Source organism: Syngnathoides biaculeatus, chromosome 19, assembly GCF_019802595.1.
Source record: "Syngnathoides biaculeatus isolate LvHL_M chromosome 19, ASM1980259v1, whole genome shotgun sequence".
Taxonomy (NCBI): Eukaryota; Metazoa; Chordata; class Actinopteri; order Syngnathiformes; family Syngnathidae; genus Syngnathoides; species Syngnathoides biaculeatus.
The window spans coordinates 657,516-683,021 of record NC_084658.1 but is presented as its reverse complement, the minus strand read 5'-3'; the positions used below and the strand labels follow the sequence as shown (position 1 = coordinate 683,021).

At 42.1% G+C, this 25,506-nt stretch overlaps 1 protein-coding gene across 2 annotated transcripts in view; it reads right to left on the bottom strand.

The window, feature by feature from the left end:
- Positions 1-12,250: 12,250 nt before the first annotated feature.
- The window catches only part of abcd3a (ATP-binding cassette, sub-family D (ALD), member 3a), a 179,419-nt gene continuing 166,163 nt past the window's right edge, over positions 12,251-25,506 (bottom strand). For both annotated transcript variants that reach the window (XM_061805963.1, XM_061805962.1), the window contains exons 22-23: positions 23,487-23,543; positions 12,251-13,257 (exon numbers count right to left, since the gene is read on the bottom strand). In XM_061805963.1, the coding sequence (XP_061661947.1) occupies positions 13,180-13,257; positions 23,487-23,543 (135 nt within the window). In that variant the 3' untranslated portion in view covers positions 12,251-13,179. The remainder of the gene's footprint in view (positions 13,258-23,486; positions 23,544-25,506) is intronic.

Sequence of the window (25,506 nt, the reverse complement as noted above, 5' to 3'; positions counted from 1 at the left end):
AGAAATCATGGAGGGGTCTGAATTTTTCATCGGAGGTGCATGTCCACTGTGTCTCAAAAGAAAAATCCAGATATCACAATGTATGATTTTTTGAACGATTTATTCGTGCGATACAACTGCAAAAAAGTATTTGAACACCTGAGAAAACCAATGTTTATATTTGGTATAGTAGCCTTTGTTTGCAATTACTGAGGTGAAACGTTTCCTGTAGTTTTTCACCAGGTTTTCACACACTGCAGGAAGGATTTTGGCCCACTCCTCCATACAGATCTTCTCTAGATCAGACAGGTTTCTGGGCTGTCGCTGAGAAACACAGAGTTTCAGCTCCCTCCAAAGATTTTATAATGGGTTAACGTCTGGAGACTGGCTTGGCCACGCCAGAACCTTGATATGCTTCTTACGGAGCCACTCCTTGTTTTTCCTGGCTTTGTGCTTCAGGTCATTATCATGTTGAAAGACCCAGCCATGACCCATCTTCAAAGCTCTGACTGAGGGAAAGAGCTTGTTCCCCAAAATCTCACAATACATGGCCTCAGTCATCCTCTCCTTAATACAGTGCAGTCGTCCTGTCCCATGTGCAGAAAAACACCCCAAAGCATGATGCTACCACCCCCATGCTTCACAGTAGGGATGGTGTTCTTGGGATGGAACTCATCATTCGCCTTCCTCCAAACACGGTTTGTGGAATTATGGCAAACGTTCCATTTTGGTCTCATGTGACCAAAAATCCTTCTTCCATGACTCCTCTGTATCTTCCAAATGGTCATAGACAAACTTAAGATGGGCCTTGACATGTGCTGGTTTAAGCAACCTTCTATGCTATGCATGATTTCAAACCATGATGTCTTAGTGTATTACCAACAGTCACCTTGGAAACTGTGGTCCCAGCTCTTTTCAGGTCATTGACCAATTCCTGTCTTGTTGTCCTGGGCTGATTCCTCACCTTTCTGAGGATCATTGAGACCCCACGAGGTTTTATCTTGCATGGGGCTCCACTTCGACTGACCGTCATGTTTAGCTTCCTCCATTTTGTAATGCTCCAACAGTGGACCTTCTTTCACCAAACTGCTTGGCAATTTCTCCGTAGCCCTTTCCAGCTGTGTGGAGTTGTACAATTTTGTCTCTGGTGTCTTTGGACGGCTCTTTGGTCTGGGCCATGTTACAAGTTTGAGTCTTACTAATTGTATGGTGTGGACAGGTGTCTTCATAGAGGTAACGACATCAGACAGGTGCATCTGATTCAGGATAATACATGGAGTGGATGTGGACTTTTAAGGGCGGACTAATAGGTCTTTGAGGGTCAGAATTCTAGCTGATAGACAGGTGATCAAATACGTATTTGCAGCTGTATCGCATGGTGAACAACTACAGGAAATGTTTGACCTCTATAATTGCAAAAAGGCTACTGTACCAAATATTAACATTAGTTTTCTTAGGTGTTCAAATACTTATTTGCAGCTGTATCACGCAACTAAATTGTTAAAAAAAAAAAAATCATACATTGTGATTTCTGGATTTTTCATTTTATATTATCTCTCTCACAGAAGACATGTACCTACGATGAAAATTTCAGACCCCTCCATGATTTCTCAGTGGGAGAACTTGCAGTATAGCAGGGTGTTCAAATACTTATTTTCTTCACTGTAAATATGGCTCGAAACAATAGGGTAATATTGCCCTGGTCACTTCACTGGATTGTGAGATGTTTTCTTCGAAAAGAGCTTGCGTGTCAGAAGGGGCAACGGAAAAATCTGAAAATCTATGTTGTTCCTCTCCCATAGCAGGTGCCACTACATCTTTTCAATGGCAAATGTCCCAGTGTGACATCTGCTGATGACGTTGCAGGAAATATGGCTACCACTGCGATGTTGAGTGAGACTTCTGCAACTTTGCGCATGGATGACACGCTCTCCGCTCATATTTATTTTTTCCCATCGACATTGAAGTGAATAATACTGTATATATTTTTCATTACAATATCCATTTTAGTATTTTTGTAGGCATGTCACTTGGGCTTTGAAAATAGTAAACACCTGTTTTCTTGGAAGTTTATTTTAAATGTACTTAAATGCCCATTATATATGTATGATATGGAGATTCAGAAAAAAAAATTTAAAACAGAGGTATAATGAAGTAGGTAGTAACGCAGTCAAAATTTTGGCATATAGGTAGAGAAACCGAAAAGCACAGAGGGGAATATAGGGAATTAAAGATCCAACTACGAAAGAAATGAAATACAAATTTTAGGAAATTAATAATAACTTTGAAAAATATTACCAAAAACTCTATGCACAGATGGACTGTAAAGGGGTAACTCACCTGACTCTCTGCTTCTACCAGTCTGTCTTCCAACAATCACAGAAGACCATAATAAAATATTAGTGGCTGATATATCCATAGATGAACTTCAAAAGGCAATCTCTAGACCCTAGGTTCTGATGGGTTTACAAGAGAGTGGTATAAGACCTTTCAAGATTTGTTATCCCCACTGTTGCTCAGAACATTTAACTGGGTCTTGAGGAAAAGAGAAATCCCTTTATCCTGGAGAGAAACAATTACAATAAAACCAAAAGATGGGAAAGATACAACAGAATGCTCTAATTATCAGCCAATCATCTTGTTGAACACGGACTATACACTCTTTACTTCAATTTTACCAAAACACCTTGAAATAATACTCCCACATATTATACAGTTGGATCAAACCGGTTTTATCAAACAAAGGCAAACACGAGACAATGTCAGGAGAATACTACATGTAATTAACCACATGAAGAAGAACAGACGGGATGCTGTCCTATTAGGGCTTGACGCAGAGAAAGCATTTGATTCTGTCGATTGGCTTTTCTTATATAAGATACGAGAGAGATTCCAATTTCATAGTGATTTTACTAACACCATACGAGCCCGATATCACAAACTAATTACTAAAATACGATTCAATGGAGGACTATCCAATAGCTTTGAACTAGAAAGGGGGCTGTCGACAGGGTTCCCCTCTCTCACAGCTGTGATTTGCCTTTTTTATCAAGCCACTGAGTCAGTGGATCAAACAGAATGAGAAGATTAAGGGCATCGAGGTGACGGATGAAGAACATAAAATTGGTCTGTTTGCAGATGATATACTGATATATTTAGGACACCTATCCAAATCCCTCCCAGAATTACTCATAACTCTAAGAGAATATGGCCTAGTATCAGATTATAAATAAAACACACACAAAACTCAAATTTTGTCATTTAATTATTCCCCTAGCCAGTTCATCAAGGAAGAACTCGTCAATTGGAATTCAAAACCAATGAAATATTAAAAGGGTGAATATTCCTATAAATCTGGAGATTTAATCTCTAAAATTAAATCCAATTTAACCAGGTGGAACCTGCTTCCTTTTTTAGGATTAGGACAGAGGGTGGAAACAATAAAAATAAACGTACTAGCCATCTTACTCTACCATTACCTGTCAACTTATACGTTTTGCTCGTAATTTATACGTTTGATTATTTCAAATTGTGTACGTCATATAATAATTTATGTATGGGAAAAAAAATGTAAAATAAAACAGTACGTTTTCATTTCGGCTCTAATGCGCATGCGCCTTACGTTATTTCCGTTTCCGTATATTTAGAAATCAGCTATTTGTGTTGGAATCGAAGAATCAACCAGTTATAATCATGAAAGTAAGCATGGAAGGATCGCCAGGTAGGAAGAGAAGAACTCAAGGATCGGGTCGACACCAAAAAGAATGGGAGTCTCTCCAAGATGAATATGGTGGATGGATTATATCGTCAACAAAAGGTCCTGAGTTCTCGTTCTGCGTTGTGAAAGTTGCTGCTAGTGGATTTTACGATCTAAAGAGACATTTTAAAACTGGCGGACATGTGAAAAATGTAGCGAAAAGCAAATCACGTTTTATTGACCAAGCACCTCGTCTCTCCTGCTAATCCAGTGGCATTCCACAAAGTTACAAATGATTTAGTGGTGTTGGACTCAAGAAAAGATGTAGATTACAGCCACATTGTGAGGTTGTCTGACAGGTTTACATCACACCTGGATCAGGAAGGATTAAAGAACGAGTGCGAAGATTACCAGCTCCTACGTGATGCTCTCATCCCTCAAAAAAGCCAAGGTGGAAGACCAATTAACCCAGAGCCATTTTGGCCATACATTTAAATTAAAAAGTGCATTTGGGCAAAATCGCTTTCCATTGATGAAAGAGATTTACAAAGTTCTGCTCTGCCTTCCTCACTCTAATGGCGAGAGTGACAGTTTTCAGCCATGTGAGGAAAATACAGAGTATAGTAAGACAATGGGAACTGATACTCTAACTAAATTGTGACAGTTTCTGTTACAGAGTAAAACCATCTTTAGGAAGATGAAGTCTGCAAAATCCTGCACTGCTACTTATAATAAGCAACACTAAATTTACTGCAAGTGGGGAAAGAAACAAAGAATTATTTGTGTTTATGTGGTAAATAAAATAACTTGTTTATACAAATTATCTTTGCTTTTATTCTACATAGTCTCTCTTGCTGTGAGTAAATGTGTGCCGTGTTGTGTTTGTAAGGTTTATTATCGCTTAATAAGGGGAATTGCAACCATTAATCAGGGAGGAATTGGCCGAGGTTGACAGGTATGTCTACCTGTTCCAAAATATACCAGTAGAGCTTCCAAAAGGGACATTTAGAGAATTGGACAAATTAATATCAAGATTTATTTGTCAGAGCAAGAGACCAAGAATTTGTTATCAGACTCTCCAGTTACCAAAAGACAAAGGAGGCCTTGCTCTCCCAAATATTAAAAATTACTATCAAGCGGTGCAGATAAAAACTTTAGTTGATATTTGTAACCCTTCCTAGCAAAGCAAAATAGAAAGTGTTCTGCCCTGCAAAATGTCATGAGGTATTTTTCTGTTTTGCTTATTTTATTATCATTTTCACGTGTTAATCAGTTACACTTGTACACAACCTTGTTAATTTTATGCGTTACTGTAATTTCGCAGCGGCATGGTGGTTCAGCTGGTAAAGCGTTGGCCTCACAGTTCTGAGGTCCCGTGTTCAATCCCGGACCGGCCTGTGTGGAGTTGGCATGTTCTCCCCATGCCTCCGTGGGTTTCCTCTGGGCACTCCGGTTTCCTCCCACATCCCCCCAAAAAATTGCAACAATAATTGGACAGTCTAAAATTGCCCCTAGGTGTGATTGTGAGAGCAGCTGTTTGTCTCTATGTGAACTGAGATTGGCTGGCACCCAGTTCAGGGTGTACCCTGCCTCCTGCCTGTTGACAGCTGGGATAGGCTCCACAGCTCCCTGCGACCCTCGTGAGGATAAGCGGCAAAGAAAATGGATGGAAGGATGTAATTTGGTATCTGACCTCTGGGTAGCAGCACTCTTTCATTCATGCTTAGTACATTTACAAAGATCGAACTTTCCTTTGTGTAAACAAAGCAGTCACAGAACGCACATGTAGTTCATTGACTGTTGTCCATCATTTCGTGCATGCTAACCTTTCGAAAGCATTGGCTGTAAGTTTGTTGTGATGCACTCGCCCAGTCTTTGATGTTTATGTTGATGCATGTTGTATGGGAATGCAAATGTGTTCATTTTGATTTTGTGCATATGCTAGCTAATTAGCTACTCTCCGCTCATTGTATGACAGATGTCAGCCTGGCTGTTTAGCTATTAGTGTGGATTTTTATGTGAACCTACTGATTATAATACCTGTTCATAAGTGAATAGGATTTTCAATTGGTTAACACTGTTAGTTTTGGTTGGTATTTTTATACATTTTATTGATCCACAGTACAGGCTTAATTGACAACTCACCAAGTGCTGTATATTTCTTCTCACTGTTTACAGTTTCACTCTGCTTGAATTGTTCAATAAAGGAGCTATAGAACGCTCATCTCCTGGCTCTTGAATGGAGTTTGGCTGGCTGTTAATTCTGCGTTCTACACTGAGCACGTTAACACGTAGAAAGAACAGTACAGAAAGATATTGAACGTATGATATCAAGTGATATTCCTTAACAAGCAATCATAGGGAACATAGGCTTGGTCATGTTTTTATAAGACACCAACCATTAATAAAAGTGTCCATCAAGATTTGTCATAGAATAATTAATGAAAACAAGCACCATACTGGATTATAAAGTGGATCGAATATGATTCAGATTTTCCACCCAACGAGTTTGACAGAAGATTCGAACAATGGCCAGAAAAGGGGCTCATCATACACAGTGATCTTTATTCAGGGGGTGCTCTTCGAAAATTCCAGGAGCTAAAGAATCAGTTTAGACTAACCAACCAAGAGTTTTATAGATTTTTGCAATTGAGACAATACCTCTATGGAATAATGAAAAAAGAGGAATCACAAACTAATCTGTGGATGGTTAAGATATTCCTTCTTGCTTATAAGTCAGACCCAGGAGGTGGAAACACATCCAAGATTTATAGAATATTACAGGAGTTAGAGGGTGATGATTCCATATACAGAAAAGAGAAATGGTAAAACAAAAGTAACGTTAAACTGCAAGTGGAAACTTGGGAAAAGATCATCTCCAACCAGTAGAAAAGTACATCCGCTTTATCCTTGATATAATCTGGTTGGAAAATTTTGTTTGATTTTTTAGCGTTCCAGCTCAGAGAATCTCAACGGGAGCAAGTACCTCCCGCTGGAGAGCTTGTGGAGAGAATGAGGCGACACATTTTCATGTGTTTTGGGACTGTCCAATCATTTTAAAATACTGGAAAGACAAACAAAATAAGCATAAAATTATGAAAGTTGAGATTCCTTTAAAATTTGAAACTTTATGCTTGTGATTAATACTGTATACTGTAAAGGGACCAGAAAATGAATACATATACAGTATTTTGTCACTAGCAAGTAAAAAAAGCAATCACAAGGAAATGGTTGCTAAAGAATACTCCCACAGTTGAAGATTGGATTAAAGTGGTCCAAGATATCTTTAAAATGGAGAAGTTAACTTTCATTTTGAAGCAAGAACAAGGCAAGTTTGAGGGACATTGGGAAAACTGGGCAAAATTTGCCACAACATCAAAATATGTTACTATAAAATGTGAAATCAAGTTTATCTTAATTGTTTTCAGTGGTTCCCATCAGTTATTATTACTTCTTTTGATATTATTATTACCATTATTATCTTTTTTTCCTTAGTGTGTTGCGCAGTTCTTGTGTGCTATGCATTGTTTTTTGTTTTTTTTAACTCATAAGTATTGCATTTTGTTTTGTTGTTGTTGGGGCGGCTATCATTCAAGGGTTTCGATGCCGGGAGAATATGATGCTCAGGAAGTTTACTGGAAGTTAACTTAAGGCGTAAAATATGTAAATCATTGTACATTGGAGCATTTGTTGTGGGGTGCTTTGAGATTGAGTTATTTTTCTTCCTTTTTTGACAACTGTGATTGCTGTTATTGTTTGCCTTTTGGGCTTGATATCTTTGCTCACTTGAGGATGTGGCCTTGGTTGAGGATGACCTACTGGATTGGATTTGGTGGGGGCTTGTTTGGGGATTATTCTGTTTTTCACAAAGGTATTATTAACCCATTTTTAATGAATGTAAATAAATTGTACTTTTATTCTTTTTTGTTTATAAATATAAATATGTGGAAAAAAAATTCATGCTCTAGACCTTTAACCACGATCTAAATAAAACCCTAAATATAAGGAGCATGTGAAATGTCCGATGAGGGCAAATTGCACTCTAGACCACTGTTACACAAAAACGCATATTGTGGAATCCCATTGGCACCCATTGGCTCCTCTGATCACTGCTTAATACCTACATACAGGCAAGCACTTAAGTGTACGAAGCCTTGAGTAAAATCAGTAAAAAAGTAAACCAAGGAGGCAAAATTAGAACTTCAAGGCTGCTTTAACTGCACAGACTGGAGTGCCTCTGAAAATTCAGTGCGCAGCCTAGATTAATTCACAGATATTACTGCGTATGTCAGTTTCTGTGAGGAGGTGTGTGTACCAACAAAAACATTTCACACGTTCAATAACAACAAGCTGTGGTCTTCAGCCAGACTTAGAGAACTGCCAGGCTAAAGCGATTGCATATCGAAGCGGGGACAGGGCCCTTACAATTGCATTAGAAACCAGCCGATAAAAGACATTAACATTGCAAAAAGGGACTACAGGGAGTCCTCAATCTGCGATTGAGATCCATTCCCACAGTAGCAACTTAACTTGAATTTCGACTTAAGTCCAATTTCACCGTTAAGGTAAAAATTTACGATAACCACTGGGATTGGCTTCAGCATTCCCGTGACCCTCATAAGGATAAGCGGCTCAGAAAATGGATGGATGTTGGTACGTCATGTATAAAAAAAACCTAAAATACATTAAAATAAAGAAATATAAGATGCATCACTTACCATCTGGGAAGACAGTTGGGATGGAGAAGAATGAAGGGAGGATGCGCTTAAGGAAGGTAAGGAAGCAAATTCCTCATCAGTATCCTTGGCTTTCTGCTCTTTCAAAGTTAGGAAAATATGCCGTGTCTCTGGTAGCATCATGCTTTGGGGTGTTTTTCTGCACATGGGACAGGACGACTGCACTGTATTAAGGAGAAAATGACTGTGGCCAAGTATTGTGAGATTTTAGGGAACAAGCTCTTTCCCTCAGTCAGAGCATTGAAGATGGGTCATGGCTGGGTCTTTCAACATGACAATGACCTGATGCACAAAGCCAGGAAAACCAAGGAGTGGCTCCGTAAGAAGCATATCAAGGTTCTGGCGTGGCCTAGCCAGTCTCCAGACCTAAACCCAATAGAAAATCTTTGGAGGGAGCTGAAACTGTGTTTCTCAGTGACAGCCCAGAAACCTGTCTGATCTAGAGAAGTGGAGGAGTGGGCCTGCAGTGTGTGCAAACCTGGTGAACTAAAGGAAATGTTTGACCTCTGTAAATGCAAACAAAGGCTACTGTACCAAATATTAACATTGGTTTTCTCAGAAAAAAAAATTATACATTGCGATTTCTGTATTTTTCTGTTTAGATTATCTCTCTCACAGTGGACATACACCTACGATGAAAATTTCAGACCGCTCCATGATTTCTAAGTGGGAGAACTTGCAATATAGCGGGGTATTCAAGTACTCATTTTGTTCACTATAACTGTGATGGTTTGGTTGGCGTCAGCAGATATGCTTTTCTTGCTGGTTTCACCAGCAACTAGCAGGGCAACAGCAGCTGTATTACATGCGTAAGACTAGAAACACAGGTGAGTATAGTGGTATGTTAACCAGTATTGACCAAAATTCAATGACCATAGAAAGTTAAACTCTACAAAAGCGTTTTTGAAAGATACCTTTGTCACATGTGTGGCTTTTGTTTCACTTCTCCACTTTTTACTGGACAACACTTCCTCGGGTTAAATCAGGAGGGATAAAATTAATTTGCAATAGTATTATGAAAGATTAGGAATTCCATTTGCTATTGTGGTGCAGGTTACACATTTTCACATCAAATTAACTCACAGGGATATGGCTAATTTATGGATGAGAGAGCCAGCTTCTGGACAGAAGATACACCAACGAGAGGTAAGAGGCGGACCCCTGTCATTGAAACAAAATCAGTGAACCAATCATCTGTACATATGGTGGTATGTCCACAGATATGAGACTTTTTAAGATTGTAACTGTGAATTTGGACCTTTAGTCTATTTAGACCTCAAAGTATTACTTTATTGCTGCACTGCATAAGCGCCACTCATCTGGAAGAGAGTGTGACACTACACATCCAGGATCCACCATATTTCAAGTTTAACAAAAAAAGGGAGAGCTGATGCGGTTTTATTTTGATAAGAAATGAAAAAAATGAGAAAAGCTAGGATGAATTTATGAGGACACGCAATGAAATGATATGTGTAAATGAGAATTTCCATGGAAGGGTGAATGTTAATTTACAGAATATTCGACACAGGACTGATATGATGAGCTTCCATTTTTGCCAGATGTGACTGAAGGGCGCAATAGCGTTTAGTGTCACTTTGCAGCTTGCATTTAATAATTGGGTACAACCTGGCCAGGTTACAAATTGTAATAAAAGTAAATTGCATTAATCTAAGACAGTGTATGACCACGTTGTGAGGAAATAGAGATAGGTATCCATGCAAGTTTTTATATGGCTGGAAAAGAGACTCGCATGGGATTTCAAAACCGTGAACTACTCTTGATAGAATACAGGTGTTCTGAGTGAACATGAATTATTGTAAACAAAGTAAAGAAAAACCTAGATTTTGTTAGAAATTACTGGCTCCACGCTTACACAACACTGCATATGCGTTTATTTGATACATCTTGTTACAGGTACATTCAGATGTGCTTTTAATCATCTAATTGCATTACAATTACTCACACCAACACAACAAACGCATACCATATCAACGTGGAGTGCATTGGGAAATTCACTTACCACACACTCTTTGCTACTCGGAACCTTCGGTAACTCAAGAGAATTGGTATTGTGCGTGCCACTTGATAGAAGTAAAACTGACATTTAATATTGTGGCTGTACTGATGCGTCTCGAGCAATAGCCAACACATTCAGTTGTAACTCTATAGACAGCAAAGGACGCGCTGTCTCTCCACGTTTTGTGGCACAGTGGGTCCCCAAACACTAGGCTGGAGCTAGGATTGGTTGGCAAATGCATAAGGTCACGAGGGGAAGCAGTCTTGGCCACAAAACAAGCAGACAAGATATTCTGCCCTCTCTTCAACATGAATGCTGGTCTGAGTTATGTGGAGAGAGCCCAGTGGTGAACCTTAAGCAACTTTGTTTGACTTTGTTAAACTTTTCATCTAGCCTAATCATTGAAGTTTACCTCGACTAGAATAAAAGAACCAAGGAATGTGAATGTTTAAACAACATGAAACATGGGTGATGAAAAAGTGATGGGGAAGTGCAGCATCCAGGAAAGGAACTTTGCGGGACAGATGGTGGTGGACTTTGCAAAAAGGATGGAAATGGCCAGAGTGAACACTTTTTCTAGAAGAGGCAGGAACATAGAGTGACCTAGAACAGCGGAGTTAGAAGGACACAGGTGGATTATATTTTGTGCAAACGATGTAATCTGAAGGAGGTTACTGACTGTAAGGTAGAGGTATGGGAGCCATGTGCTCCATTTAGGGCTGTATTGATAGGGTCCCTCCCATTTAGGATTATACCAATGTTTTCTTTTAACTCTCTTGACTAAGATCCAGTCTCCCATGTTGACAGTTGCGTCCTGTGGAGACAAAGGATTTGTGGAGACGCTATGAGCCGATTTTTTTTATGTTGCAATGTTTTTCTCAGATAATGAGATTTGAATCATCTGTCCAAGCTATATCATTTTTAAACTCAGGTAAAACCCATGTCCTGTCATGGATTGTTTTGGAAGGCAGTAACCCAGTATTTGATGGGGTTATGCTTATGAACAGTTGGACCAAATCAACGCATTTTGTCAATGGTGCCCCTGTTTCTGCCACACACTTATAAAAAAATCTATTCTTTTCTTGTACTGTTCATCCTTTCTACCAATCTTGCACTTTGTGGGTGATAGGCAGTGTTGTTTCATGTTTATATGCAAACGTTGGCCCACTTTTGTGATTACTTCCTTTACCAAATGTGTTCCATTGTCACTTTTGATTATTTCAAGTATTCCGTATCTTGGTATTATGTCTTTGCATAATGCTTAAGTTACCGTCCACGCATCTGGATTCTTACATGGCAATGCTTCAATCCATTTTGAAAATGCATCTACGATTATCAAACAATAGTTCTGTGATCTGATTTATTAAATTCTATAAAATCTATGTGAATTTATTGAAATTAAATATTGATTTGATAACATCCATAAAGTCTGTGTGCCAGCAGACTTATGGTTCCAAAATGTTTTGAAATTTCTCCCAAAATAAATTTAAATCACTTATACCTCAACTCCTACAGTTCGCAGGCGAATCAAAGTTTAAGATATGCCCGAGATGCACTCATGTTGTCATGATGCCATTTTTCTGAGATCAGTGGGTGTGTCGACGGTGTCTTGAATAGTAATTGAAGAAACTAAGACAGATAATTTAAATCCACTCATTTTGCAAGTGGTTTGGTGTTGAAAGGCTTTTCCATTCAATGAACAAACTGCATTGACATCAAATTTTGACAAGGTAGATTTGGTAATTTGAAATGGTATCCATTAAACAGGCGAAAAAATTGATGGGAAATGGACCTTTACCAAAGAACTGACAACAAGAAAACAACACACCGACATAACCTATGGCTGACACTTCCAGTCTTTAATCGATTGTGTGAATCTTGCTTTGATATTTCAGATGACACAGAGTTTGAAGAACCAACATGGACATAGAGCGAGTTAATCATAAATTCATTCGAGTATCAAACAGCTGTTTACATTCCAATATATTAGATCCTCCAAAATAGAAAAAAAAAAAAAAAAACAACCCCCCCCAAAAAAAGAAAAACCTGCAAAAAAAAGAAAGCATTAAGATATCTTTTGGGGAATAGGGCAAGGCCCCAAAAATGCTTGAAACACTCAAAAATGTCATCTTTTTCAGAAAATGAGAATATGATCCTTGATCTACTGACACCGTCAGTACAGGTGTGAAACTCAGGGCCAGATCTGCCAGTCACATCATTTCATGTGGCCCACTGTAGCTAATTATCTAAATCTACTTTATTTCCCGCTAAAATCAGTAGGAAACTTGCAAACTTTTACATTATTTTGGAAACCACATTCCTTTTAAAAATTAAAATGTTTGAGTGTTTTTACTTTGAGACCCTGGAGAAAAAACATAATGTCAAGATTTAAAAATAACATTGTGATTGTAAATCTAGAAAAATAAAACAAATATCACAGTGCCTTGGAAACTGTCCACTGTGGAAGATAATTTATGTCCACTTGTGGGCTACATGAGATTATTATGAATTGATGTTTAATCAATTACATTTTTTGTGTGAGTAAAACATTTTCAAATTTGCAGAATACATATTTTTCCTAAAGTCATATTTATTAAATTAATGACAAGTCCCAAGGAAAAAAAAATCAAATCATTTTTAATTTACCACATTATTACTTCATGCTCTTGCTCCGGTTATAACCACTGTCATCTGTGCAAATTTTGGACTAAATTAGTACCAATCATTGTATTTTACTCAGGAGCCATCAGTCAAGAGCCATACTCCACAGTTTCTTCTGTGATGGGTTTGAATTCATAGTTTCCTCTGCCGTCCATGTGTAGGTAGTACTTTATAGGAAAAAAATGTGAAAATGCACAGATTCAGTTATATCACTTAAAGTAAACCTATTTTTTCACAACAGAATTATGCCTGAAAAGGAAATACTGGGAGTTTTACACATGGTTCTCTTGTAAGAAAAAAAAAAAAAAAACATTAAAAAAACAATGTATGTATATATCCATCCATCCATTGTCTAAGCCGCTTATCTTCACAATGGTCATGGGAGTGTTGGAGCCTATCCCAGCTGTCATCGGGCAGGAGGCAGAGTACACCCTGAACTGGTTGCCAGTCAATTGCAGGGCATAGAGACAACAGTTGCACTCACAACCACACCTAGGGGCAATTTAAAAAGTTTTTGGGATGTGGGAGGAGAAAACCCAAGCAGGTACGGGGAAAACATCCAAACTCCACACAGGTGGGGCCAGGATTGATCCCGGGTCCTCAGAACTGTGAGGCCAACGCTTTATTGCTGCGCCATTGTGGGGCTGGTCCTGGTTGACAGGCCTCTGCAACATCGCGTGGACAGTGCCTCTGGTTTGGAATAGTGGGGTGGTGATCCCCCTTTTTAAGAAGGGGTAACTGAGGGCCTGTTCCAACTATAGGGGGATCACACTCCTTAGCCTCCCTTGGTAAGGTCTATTCAGTGGGGATGGAGAGGAAGGTCCGTCGGGATGTCGAATCTCAGATTCAGGAGGAGCAACGTGGTTTTCGTGTTGGCAGTGGAAAAATGGACCAGCTCTACACCCTTGGCAGGATCCTTGAGGGTGCTTTGGAGTTCGCCCAATCAGTCTACATGTGTTTTATGGACTTTGAGAAGGTGTTCAACAGTGTCACTCAGGCTCTTCGGGACTATAGGGTAACGAGCCCCGATACCAGCTGTTCGGTCCCTGTACGCCTGGTGTCAGTTTTGTCCGCATTATCCCCAATAAGTTGGACTCGTTTCCGGTGAGAGTTGGACTCCCCCAAGGCGACCCTTTGTTACTGATTTTGTTCATAACTTTTATGGACAGAATTTCTAGGCACACCCTTGGTCTAGAGTGGTTTTGGTTTGGTGGCCTCAGTGTCGCATCCTTGCTTTTTACAGTTGTGGTTCTGTTGGCTTCATCAAGCCATGATCTCCAATGCTCACTAAAGCGGTTTGCAGCCAAGTGTGAAGTGGCTGGGATGAGAATAAAACCCCCCAAATCTGAGACCATGGTTCTCAGTCGGAAAAGGGTGGCGTGCCCTCTCCAGGTCGGGGATGTCATCCTGCCCCAAGTGGAGGAGGACAAATATATTGGGGTCTTATCCCCGACTGAGGGAAGAATGGAGCGTGAGATTGACAGGCCGATCAGTGCAGCATCTGCAGTGATGCGGACTTTGTATTGGTCTGTTGTGGTGTATAGGGAGGTGAGTCGATAGGCGAAGCTCTCAATTTACCAGTTGATCTCCGCTCCTACGCTCACCTAAGGTCACGAGCTATGAGTCGTGACCAAAAGAATAAGATTCCAGATACAAGTGGCCGAAACGGTCTTGCCCTGAGAGAATGGGTGTGTTGCTCGGTCATCCGGGAGGGGCTCAGTGTCAAGCCGCTGTTCCTCCACATTGAGAGAAGCCAGATGAGGTGGCTGGGGCATCAGATCCAGATGCCTCCTGGGGCCCTGGTGAGGTGCTCCAGGCACGTAACACCGGAAAGAGATCCCGGGGACAACCCAGGACATGCTGGAGGGACTATGTGTCACAGCTGGCCTTTGAAAAGCATCAGGATCCTTCCGGAAGAGCTGGGAGAAATGGCTGGGGAGAGGAAGTTTGGGTATCACTGCCAAAGCTACTACTCTTCCCCCCAACCTGACCAGGAAAAGCGGTAGATACGATACAGTGAAGAAAATTACGATTTGAGCACCCTGCTATATTGCTAGTTCTCCCACTTAGAACTCATGGAGGGGTCTGAAATTTTCATTGTAAGTGCAGAGAGAGTTAATCTAAAAAGAAAAATCCAGAAATCACAATGTATGATTTTATGATGGGGAAATTTATTTATGTGATACAACTGCAAATAGTATTTGAACACCTAAGAAAACCAATGTTAATATTTGGTACAGTACCCTTTGTTTGCAATTACAGAGGTCAAACGTTTCCTGTAGTTGTTCACCATGTGTGCAATACTGCAGGAGGGATTTTGGTCCACTCCTCCACACAGCTCTTCTCTAGATCAGACTTTCTGAGCTGTCGCTGAGAAACACGGAGTTTCAGCTCCCTCCACAGATTTTATATTGGGTTTAGGTCTGGAGACTGGCTAAGCCACGCCAGAACCTTGATATGCTTCTTACGAAGCTACTCCTTTGTTGTCCTAGCTGTGTGCTTCGGGTCATTGTCATGCTGAAAGACCCAGCAACGACCCATCTTCAATGCTTCTACTTAGGGAAAGAGCTTGTTCCCCAAAATCTCATAATACATGGCTGCGGTGATCCTCCCCTTAATACAGTGCAGTCGTCCTGTCCCCTGTGCAGAAAAACACCCCCAAAGAATGATGTGATCATCCCCATGCCTCACAGTAGGGATGGTGTTCTTGGGATGGAACTCATCATTTGTCTTCCTCCGAACATGGTGAGTGGAATTAAGACGAAAAAGTTCCATTTCGATCTTATATGACCACAAAACTTTCTCCCGTGACTCCTTTGTATAATCCAAATGATCATTGGCAAACTTAACACGGGCCTTGACATGTGCTGGTTTAAGCAGGGGCACCTTCCGTGACATGCATGATTTCAAACCATGATGTCTTAGTGTATTACATACAGTTCCCTTGGAAACGGTGGTCCCAGCTCTTTTCAGGTCATTGACCAAGTCCTGTCCTGTAGCCCTGGGTTGATTCCTCACCTTTCCAAGGATCATTGAGATCCCACAACGTGATACCTTGCATGGGGCTCCACTCCGATTGAAATTGTCATGTTGAGCTTCTTCCATTTTCTAAAGATTGCTCCAACAGTGTACCTTTTTTCACCAAGCTGCTTGACAATTTCTCTGTAGCCCTTTCAAGCCGGGTGGAGTTGTACAGTTTTGTCTCTGGTGTCTTTGGACAGCTCTTTGGTCTTGGCCATGTTACAAGTTTGAGTCTTACAAATTGTATGGTGTGGACAGGTGTCTTCATAGAGCTAACAACATCACACAGGTGCATCTGATTCAGGATAATACATGGAGTGGATGTGGACTTTTAAAGACGGACTAACAGGTCTATGAGGGTCATAATTGTAGCTGATAGACAGGTGTTCAAATACATACTTGCAGCTGTATCACACAAATAAATCGTTAAAAATTCATACATTGTGATTTCTGAATTTTTGTTTTTAGATTATCTCTCTAATGCCCTATGGAGGCAAAAACCAGTGCAATCCGTAGCCCGGTCCCAAGGCCGGATAAATGCAGAGGGTTGCATCAAGAATTCCATACCAGATCGGTCGTGGCCCAGGTTAACAACGCCCGCCCCCGGCACTCCTAACCTGCAGGGCGTCGGTGGAAATTCAGCTACTGTGAGTCGAAGACAAAAAAGAGGAGGAAACAAGATCCATCGTCAGAAGAAAACGAGGAATGCACAGAGCCTACAACTGAGTGTAGGGACTTTGAATGTTGGGACTATGACAGGAAACGCTCAGGAGTTGGTTGTCATGATGATGAGGAGAAAGGCTGTTATTCTGTGCATCCAAGAGAGCAGGTGGAAAGGTAGTAAGGCTAGAAGTTTAGGACCAGGGTTTAAATTATTCTACCACGGAGTAGATGGGAAGAGAAATGGAGTAGGGGTTATTTTAAAGGAAGAGCTGGCTAAGAATGTCTTGGAGGTGAAAAGAGTATCAGATCGAGTGATGATACTAAAATTTGAAATTGAGGGTGTTATGTATAATGTGGTTAGCGGCTATGCCCCACAGGTAGGATGTGACAAAGAGTTGAAAGAGAAATTCTGGAAGAAACGAGATAAAGTAGTTCTGAGCATCCCAGACAGCGAAAGAGTTGTGATTGGTGCAGATTGTAATGGACATATTGGTAAAAGAAACAGGGGGGATGAAGAAGTGATGGGTAAGTACGGCATCCAGGAAAGGAACTTTGATGGACAGATGGTGGTGGGCTTTGCAAAAAGGATGGAGATGGCTGTAGTGAACACTTATTTCCAGAAGAGGGAAGGTAGAAGCACGCAGGTGGATTATATTTTGTGCAGACGATGTAATCTGAAGATTACTGACTGTAAAGTAGTGGTAGGGGAGAGCGTAGCTCAACAGCATAAGGTGGTGGTATGCAGGATGACTCTGGTGGTGGGTCAGAAGATTAAGAAGACAAAGGTAGAGCAGAGAACCATGTGTTAGAATCTGAGAAAGAAAGAATGTTGTGCGGCCTTTCGGAAAGAGGTGAGACAGGCTCTCGATGGACAGCAGAAGCTCCCGGAAGACTGGACTACGACAGCCAAGGTAATCAGAGAGACAGGCAGGAGAGTACTTAGTGTGTCTTTTGGTAGGAAAGGGGAGAAGGAGACTTGGTGTTGGAACCCCAAAATACAGGGCTTCATACAAGGAAAGTGATTAGTGAAAAAGAAGGGGGACACTGAGAGGACTGAGGAGAGATGAAAGGAATACATTGAGATGCAATGTAGGGCAAAGATAGAGGTGCCAAAGGCTTAACAAGAGCCATATGATGACATGTGCACCGGGTTGGACATGAAAGAAGGAGAAAAGGATCTCTACAGGTTGGCCAGACAGATATGGAAGGACGTGCAGCAGGTAAGGGTGATTAAGGATAGAGATGGAAATGTGTTGAATGGTGCCAGTAGTGTGCTAAATAGATCAAGAGAATACTTCGAGAAGTTGATGAATGAAGAAAATGAGAGAAAAGGAAGAGTTGAAGAGGCAAATGTGAAGGACCAAGAAGTGGAAATGATAAGTATGGGGGAAGTCAGAAAGGCACCACAAAGGATGAAAAATGGAAAGGCAGTTGTTCCTGATGACATACCGGTAGAGGTATGGAAGCAATTTGGAGAGATGGCTGTGGAGTTTTTGACCAACTTATTCAACAGAATACTAGCGGGCGAAAAGATGCCTGAAGAATGGAGGAAAAGTGTTCTGGTTCCCATTTTTAAGAACAAAGGGGATGTTCAGAGCTGTGGGAACTATATAGGAATAAAGTTGATGAGCCACACAATGAAGTTATGGGAAAGAGTAGTGGAGGCTAGACTCAGGACAGAAGTAAGTATCTGCGAGCAACAGTATGGTTTCATGTCTAGAAAGAGTACCACAGATGCATTATTTGCCTAGAGGATGCTTGTGAAAAAGTACAGAGAAGGTCAGAAGGAGCTACATTGTGTCTTTGTGGATCTAGAGAAAGCCAATGACAGAGTACCAAGAGAGGAACTGTGGTACTGCATGCGTAAGTCTGGTGTGGCAGAGAAGTATGTTAAAATAGTACAGGACATGTATGATGGCAGCAGAACAATGGTGAGGTGTGCCTTAGGTGTGACAGAGGAATTTAAGGTGGAGGTGGGACTGCATCAGGGATCAGCTCTGAGCCCCTTCCTGTTTGCAGTGGTAATGGATAGGCCAACAGATGAGGTTAGACTGGAATCCCCTTGGACCATGATGTTCGCAGATGATATTGTGATATGCAGTGAAAGCAGGGAGCATGCAGAGGAACAATTAGAAAGATGGAGACATGCACTGGAAAGGAGAGGAATGAAGTAAAACAGAATATATGTGCGTGAATGAGAAAGGTGGAGGGGGAAGAGTGAGGCTACAGGGAGAAGAAATAGTGAGGGTGGAGGACTTCAAATATTTAGGGTCAACAATCCAGAGCAACGGTGACTTCGGTAAGGAAGTGAAGAAACGGGTCCAAGACAGAAGAGTCTCTGCTAGGATGAAGGGCAAAGTTTACAAAACAGTGGTGAGGCCGGCCATGATGTACAGATTAGAGACTGTGGCACTGAAGAAACAACAGGAAGCAGAACTGGAGGTAGCAGAAATGAAGATGTTGAGGTTCTCGCTCAGAGTGAACAGGTTGGATAGGATTAGAAATGAGCCAAAGTTGGATGTTTTGAAGACAGGATTCGAAGAGTGAGGCTCCAGGGAGAAAAGATAGCGAAGGTGGAGGACTTCAAATATTTAGGGTCAACAATCCAGAGCATTGGTGAGTGTGGTAAGGAAGTGAAGAAACGGGTCCAAGCAGGTTGGAACAGCTGGCGAAAGGTGTCTGGTGTGTTATGTGACAGAAGAGTCTCTGCTAGGATGAAGGGCAAAGTTTACAAAACAGTGGTGAGGCCGGCCATGATGTACGGATTATAGACAGTGGCACTGAAGAAACAACAGGTGGTTTGGACATGTTCAGAGGCGAGAGAGGAGTATATTGTTGGAAGGGTGCTGAGGATGGATCTGCCAGGCAAAAGAGCGAGAGGAAGACCAAAGAGAAGGTTTATGGATGTGGTGAGGGAAGACATGAGGGCAGTTGGGGTTAGAGAGGAAGATGCAGAAGATAGGCTAAGATGGAAAAAGATGACATGCTGTGGCGACCCCTAACGGGACAAGCCAAAAGGAAAATAAGAAGAAGATTATCTCTCTCACAGTGGACATGCACCAACATTGAAAATTTCAGACCCCTCTATGATTTATAAGTGGGAGAACTTGCAATATAGCAGGGTGTTCAAATACTTGTTTTCTTCACTGTATATTCACTCATACAACACAGGAGAATCACAAATCTATTTTTCTTTTGTAAATTTGTGCAAGTTTGCCTCTATATATGGATGTGCCATGATGGTTATCGCAGTGCACCTATTAATACAGCCTGTAACAATTTTCACTGACACTGTTCAACTATTATGTCCCACAAGATGACTGTGGCATAGTTAAAGTTTGCCAAGCTTCAAGAAGAAGCTTGATGCCACTAGTACGGTCACCCATGACAAAGAGGTCCAAGGTGAGGGACCAGACAAAGCACACCTAGAGGATTCCAATGAAGAAAAATATAAATGGATCTTGGTTACGCTTGCCCAGACGCGGGTCACCAGGGCCCACCTCTGGAGCAAGACTTGGAGGTGGGGCTCGAAGGTGAGTGCCTGGTGGACAGGCTTTCACCCATGGGGCCAAGCCGGCCGGGCCCAGCTCAAAAGGGTAATGTAGGTCCCCCTTCACATGGGCTCACCACCTGTAGGAGGGACCATATAGATGGGGTGTAGTGGGAATTGTGTGGTGGCCGAAGGCAGGGACCTTGATCCGATCCCTGGTGACAGAAGCTGGCTCGAGGAACATGGAATGTCCCCTCTCTGGCAGGTCAAGAGCCCGAGCTTGTGTGTGAGGTTGAGAAGTTCTGACTAGATATCGTCGGACTCGCCACAAAAACCAGCTTGGGTTTGGGTACCAGTCCTCTTGAGAGGGGTTGGACTCTTTGCCATTCTGGAGTTGTCCACGATGAGAGGCGCCAAGCAGGTGTGGGTATACTTATTGCCCTCCTGCTTGGCACCTGTATCTTGGGGTATAACCCAATGGATGAGAGGATAGCCTGCCTCTGCCTTAGGGTGGGGGGGATGAGTCGTGACTGTTTGCGCGCATGCACCCAACAGCAGTTTAGAGTACCCTTTTTGGAGTCCTTAGAGAGGGTGCTAGAGATCCCTCCACCTGGTGACTCCATCGTTTTGCTGGGGTACTTCAATGCTCACGTGGGCAATGATAGTGAGACCTGAAAGGGCGTCGTTGGGAAGAACTGCCACCCCCGATCAAAACCAGAGAGGTGTTCTGTTGTTGGGACTTCTGTACTCATCACGGATTGTCCAGAATGAACACCATGTTCAAGAATAAGTTTGTCCACACGTGCATTTGGCACCAAGACACCTTAAATCTCATTTCATTGCTCTTCCCCACACAAGTGAAGAGAAAGCCAAAGCTGTCAAGTGATCACCACCCGGTGGTGAGTTGGCTCCGATGGTGGGGAAAGATGTTGGTCCGACCTGGTAGGACCAAACAAATTGTGAGGGTATGATAGGAACATCTGGCAGAATCCCATCAGAAGGAGGTTTAACTCTCACCTCTGGCAGAATGTCACAAATGTTCCAGGGGAGGTGGGAAACATCGAGTCCAAGTGGACCATATTCTGCTCCTCCATTGCTGAGGCGGCTGGTTGGAGCTGTGGCCACAAGGTGGTCGATACCTGTCATGGCGCCAAGCCCTGAGCCGATTGGTGAACGCAAGTGGTGAGGGATGCCATCATAATGAAGGAGTCCAATTGGGCCTTTTTGGCCTGTGGGACTCCTGAGACAGCTGATGGCTACCGGCTGACCAAGTGGAATGCAGCTTTAGATGTCACTGAGGCAAAAACTCGAGTGTGGGAGGGGTTAGGTGAAGCTATGGAGAAAGACCTCCTGATGGATTTGAGAAAACTTTGGTCCACCATCCGGCATCTCAGGAGGGCAAAGCAGTGCATCATCAACACTCTGTGTAGTAGGGATCACACGCTGCTAATCTCAACTCGAAACATTGTAGGTTGAGGAGCATGCTACAGATACCTCAATTCCACTGATACACCTTCCAATGAGAAAGCAAAGTGTGGGATCTCTGAGGCGGGCTCTTCTAGCACTCGTGTTGAGGTTATTGAGGTGGTGAAAAAGGTCCACGGTGCAAAGGCCGGAGTTCCTAAAAGGCCTTGGATGTTTTTGGGCTGTCCTAGTTGAAACGTCTCTACAAAATCACATAGACATCAGGGACAGTGCCTCTGAATTTGTAGAATTTAATGGTGCTCCCTCTTTTTAAGATGGGGGACGGAAAGGTGTGTTCCAACTAAAAAGACATCAGACTTCCGTCTCCCTTGCTTCGATTTGTGAATCTATTCAGGTTTATTGGAGAGGAGGGTCCGTGGGGAAGTCAATTCTCAAATTCAGAAGAAGCAATTTGTTTTTTGTCCTGGCTATGGAAGAGTGAACCAGCTCTAAGCCCACAGCAGAGTCCCCAACAGTACATGGGAGTTTACCAAAACAAGTCTTCATGTGTTTTGTGGACTTGGAGAAATTCTTCAACCATGACCCTGGGGGAGTCTTGTGGGGTGTGCTTTGGGAATATGGGTACTGAACCCACTGATACAGGCTGTTTCATCCCTAAATGACCGGTGTCAGAGTTTGGTTCTCATTGCCAACAGTAAGTCAGATTGGTTTCCAGTGACGGCTGGACTTCGCGAAGGGTGCCCTTTATCACCAGTTCTATTCTTAACTTTTGGACAGGTTTTCTCAGCGCAGCCGAGATTAAGAGAGGTCCGGTTTAGTCACCTCAGCACTGCATCTTTGCTCTATGGAGACGATATAGTTCTGTGGGCTTCGTCAAGCTGGGATCTTCAGCTCTCACTGAAGCAGTTCGTATCTGACTTTGAAGCGGGTGGGATTCAAATCAGCAACCCCAAATCTGAGAACATGGTCCTCAGTCGAAAATGGGTGAGAGTGCCGTCTCAGGATGGGTATGAGATACTGACCCAAGTGGAGGAATTCAATTATTTTGGTGTCTTGTTCATGAATAGGTGAAGAATGGAAAAAGTGGATTGGTGCAGCAGCTACAGTGATGCAGACTTTGTGTCAGTCCGCTGTGGTGAAGAAGGCGCTATCAATTTACTCATTGAGCTATATTCCTACCCTCACATATGGTTACAAGCTGTGGGTCATGTCTGAATTGACAAACTACCAAATAAAAGTGACCTAAAATAGTTTACTCCGCAGGATGTCCAAGCTTTCCATTAGCGATAGGTCTAAAAGCTCGGTCATCTGGGAGGGGTCCAGAGAGGAACTGCTGCTTCTCCATATTAAGAGGAGGCAGATCAGGTGGGTCGGGAATCTGAGTAAGATACTTCCTGGACGCCTCCTTAGTGAGGTGCTCTGGGCATGTTCCACTGAGAGGAGATCCCAGGAACGATCCAGGACATGCTGAAGAGACTAGGTATTCCAGCTGGCGTGAGAACACCTTGGGATCTTCCCAGAGGTGCTGGATCAAGTGGTGGGAAGAGGAAAGTCTGTGCTTTGCTGCAAAAGCTACAGCCCCGTGAACTGACCACGGATAAGCAGAAGAAGTTAGTTTGTTGGTTGTATTAATTATTATTGTATTGTTTTGTTTTCTGTTTGATCTCATGGAGAGCACTTTGTTACAGCTGTGGTGGGTTTTAAAAGGGTTTTATTTATAGAGCAATTAAAAAACAAACACACCCGAGACAAGTTAACTTATTTATTTTAGTTGAATTATTTCAAATCACTGCTTACCTCATGATGCTTCCATAGAGACTTTCTGTGAGACACTGTGAACAAAGTAATGCCTACCTACAAGAGAAAGACAATAGGTTTACTCATCAATTCAGTAAAGAAAAAGTTAACTGGAGTGCATTTACAATACCATGTAATCGTATTGAAACAATTGGAAAATAGGAATTTAAGAAGGGGGGGGGGACTACTTTTACACTCCGCTGTTTGATAAAATTCAACATCACTAGCCTTTTTAAATTACACATGAAAATAAACCTTTCAACAATCAGTGATAACTGTCCCCCACGGAATAAAAGCAGATGGATTTGTGTGCATACATAAAAAACTAACAGTATTTCTTTTGAACAATTTGCTGATTTTCTCAACTTTTGCTATATCTCATTTGTGTAACACCCACATATGATTCAGGTCTGAGGGCTCTGGCTGAACCTTTACAGAATCTGAAAGTCAACTGTTGAGTTGTAAAGTAACTTAATTTATCATGTCAATCAAATCAATCAATCAAAAACCTTTGTCATTATATGATTGCATACAACAAAATAACAAGGCCTTCTTCAAGGTGCTTGTGGGAATGACGTAAGAGCAGATAAAATATGTACGATCAAGGCACAGTTATTGCTAAAAGAACTAAAAAATAAATAGATACATAAATACATAAATGCATAAGGTGTGTTTTACAGTCTTGTACTCCCTGTCCAGGTCTAGGTAAGATGATTAAACCGATAAAAGCAAACAACAGTGTAGTTGCATAATTTTGTATTACAGTACTGTTCATTGGTTTTAAGTTCAAGCAGTTGATGGCTCAAGGAAAAACGCTATCTTTGAATCTGCTTGTCCTTGTTTTGTGGGATCTGTAACGCCTGCCAGAGGGCAGCAGGTTAAACAGGTGGTGACCAAGATGTGAAGAGTCCTTTACAATGTTAGTAGCTCTGCTGTGATAGCAGGAGGTGGTAATGTCCTCTAGGGAGGGCTGAGACCAGCCAGTGATCTTCTGGGCGCTGTTGATCACTCTTTGCTGAGCTTTTCTGTCCGCTGCTGGACATCCAGCATACTACACTGTGATGCAGTATGTGAGGGTGCTCTCCATGGTAGTTTGGTAGAAAGCCAACTGCAGCTTAGTTTCTAAGTTGTTCTTCCTGAGCACACTCAGAAAGTGGAGTTGCTGCTGGATCTTATTCCACTACTGCCATGGTATTTACAGTCCAGGCGAGTTTGTCTGTGATGTAGAATCCCAGAAATCTGAAGGAGTGAACCCTCTACACACTCCCCATTGATGGACAGTGGAACCTTCGTCTTTGTGATGTTCAGTGTGAGGTTGTTTGCAGAACACCACTTTGACAATTTTCCCATCTCGTCTCAGTAGGCAGACTCATCTCCTTTTAAGATGAGCGCGATCACAGTGGTATCATCAGCAAACTTGACAATGGAGTTGCTGGGATGGGCTTGTATCCAGTTATATGTGTACAGAGATTAGAGCAGAGGGCTCAGTACACAACCTTGTGGGGACCCGGTGTTGAGGGTGATTGAGGATGAGAGGTGTGTTCGAAGTCTGACAGACTGTGGATGGTTTGTGAGGAAGCCTTTAATCCATCAGCAGATGGAAGAAGATAGTCCAAGGAGGGAGAGCTTGTCAACCATGATACCTGGGATGATGGTATTAAAGGCTGAGCTAAACTCTTTGAAGAGCATCCTCACATACTTCCCATGGCATTCCAGGTGGCTCAGTGCAGAGTGGAGAGCTATTGTGATGGCATCCTCGGTGGACCAATTTCCTCTGTAGGCAAGCTGGTAGGGGTGAAACGCGGGAGGGAGTAAGACCCTTATGTGATGTGCAACTAGCCTCTCAAAGCACTTCATGATCACAGGTGTGAGTGCAACAGCTCTGTATTCATTTAGACTGTCAATGGCTGATTTTTTGGGGACGGAGGACGGAATGTGTCCTGAAGTATAATAGGCACCCCCAAAGTTGACATGAAAACCCTTCGATGTACAATGCGCGCCACTAATTTGCTGCTATGTG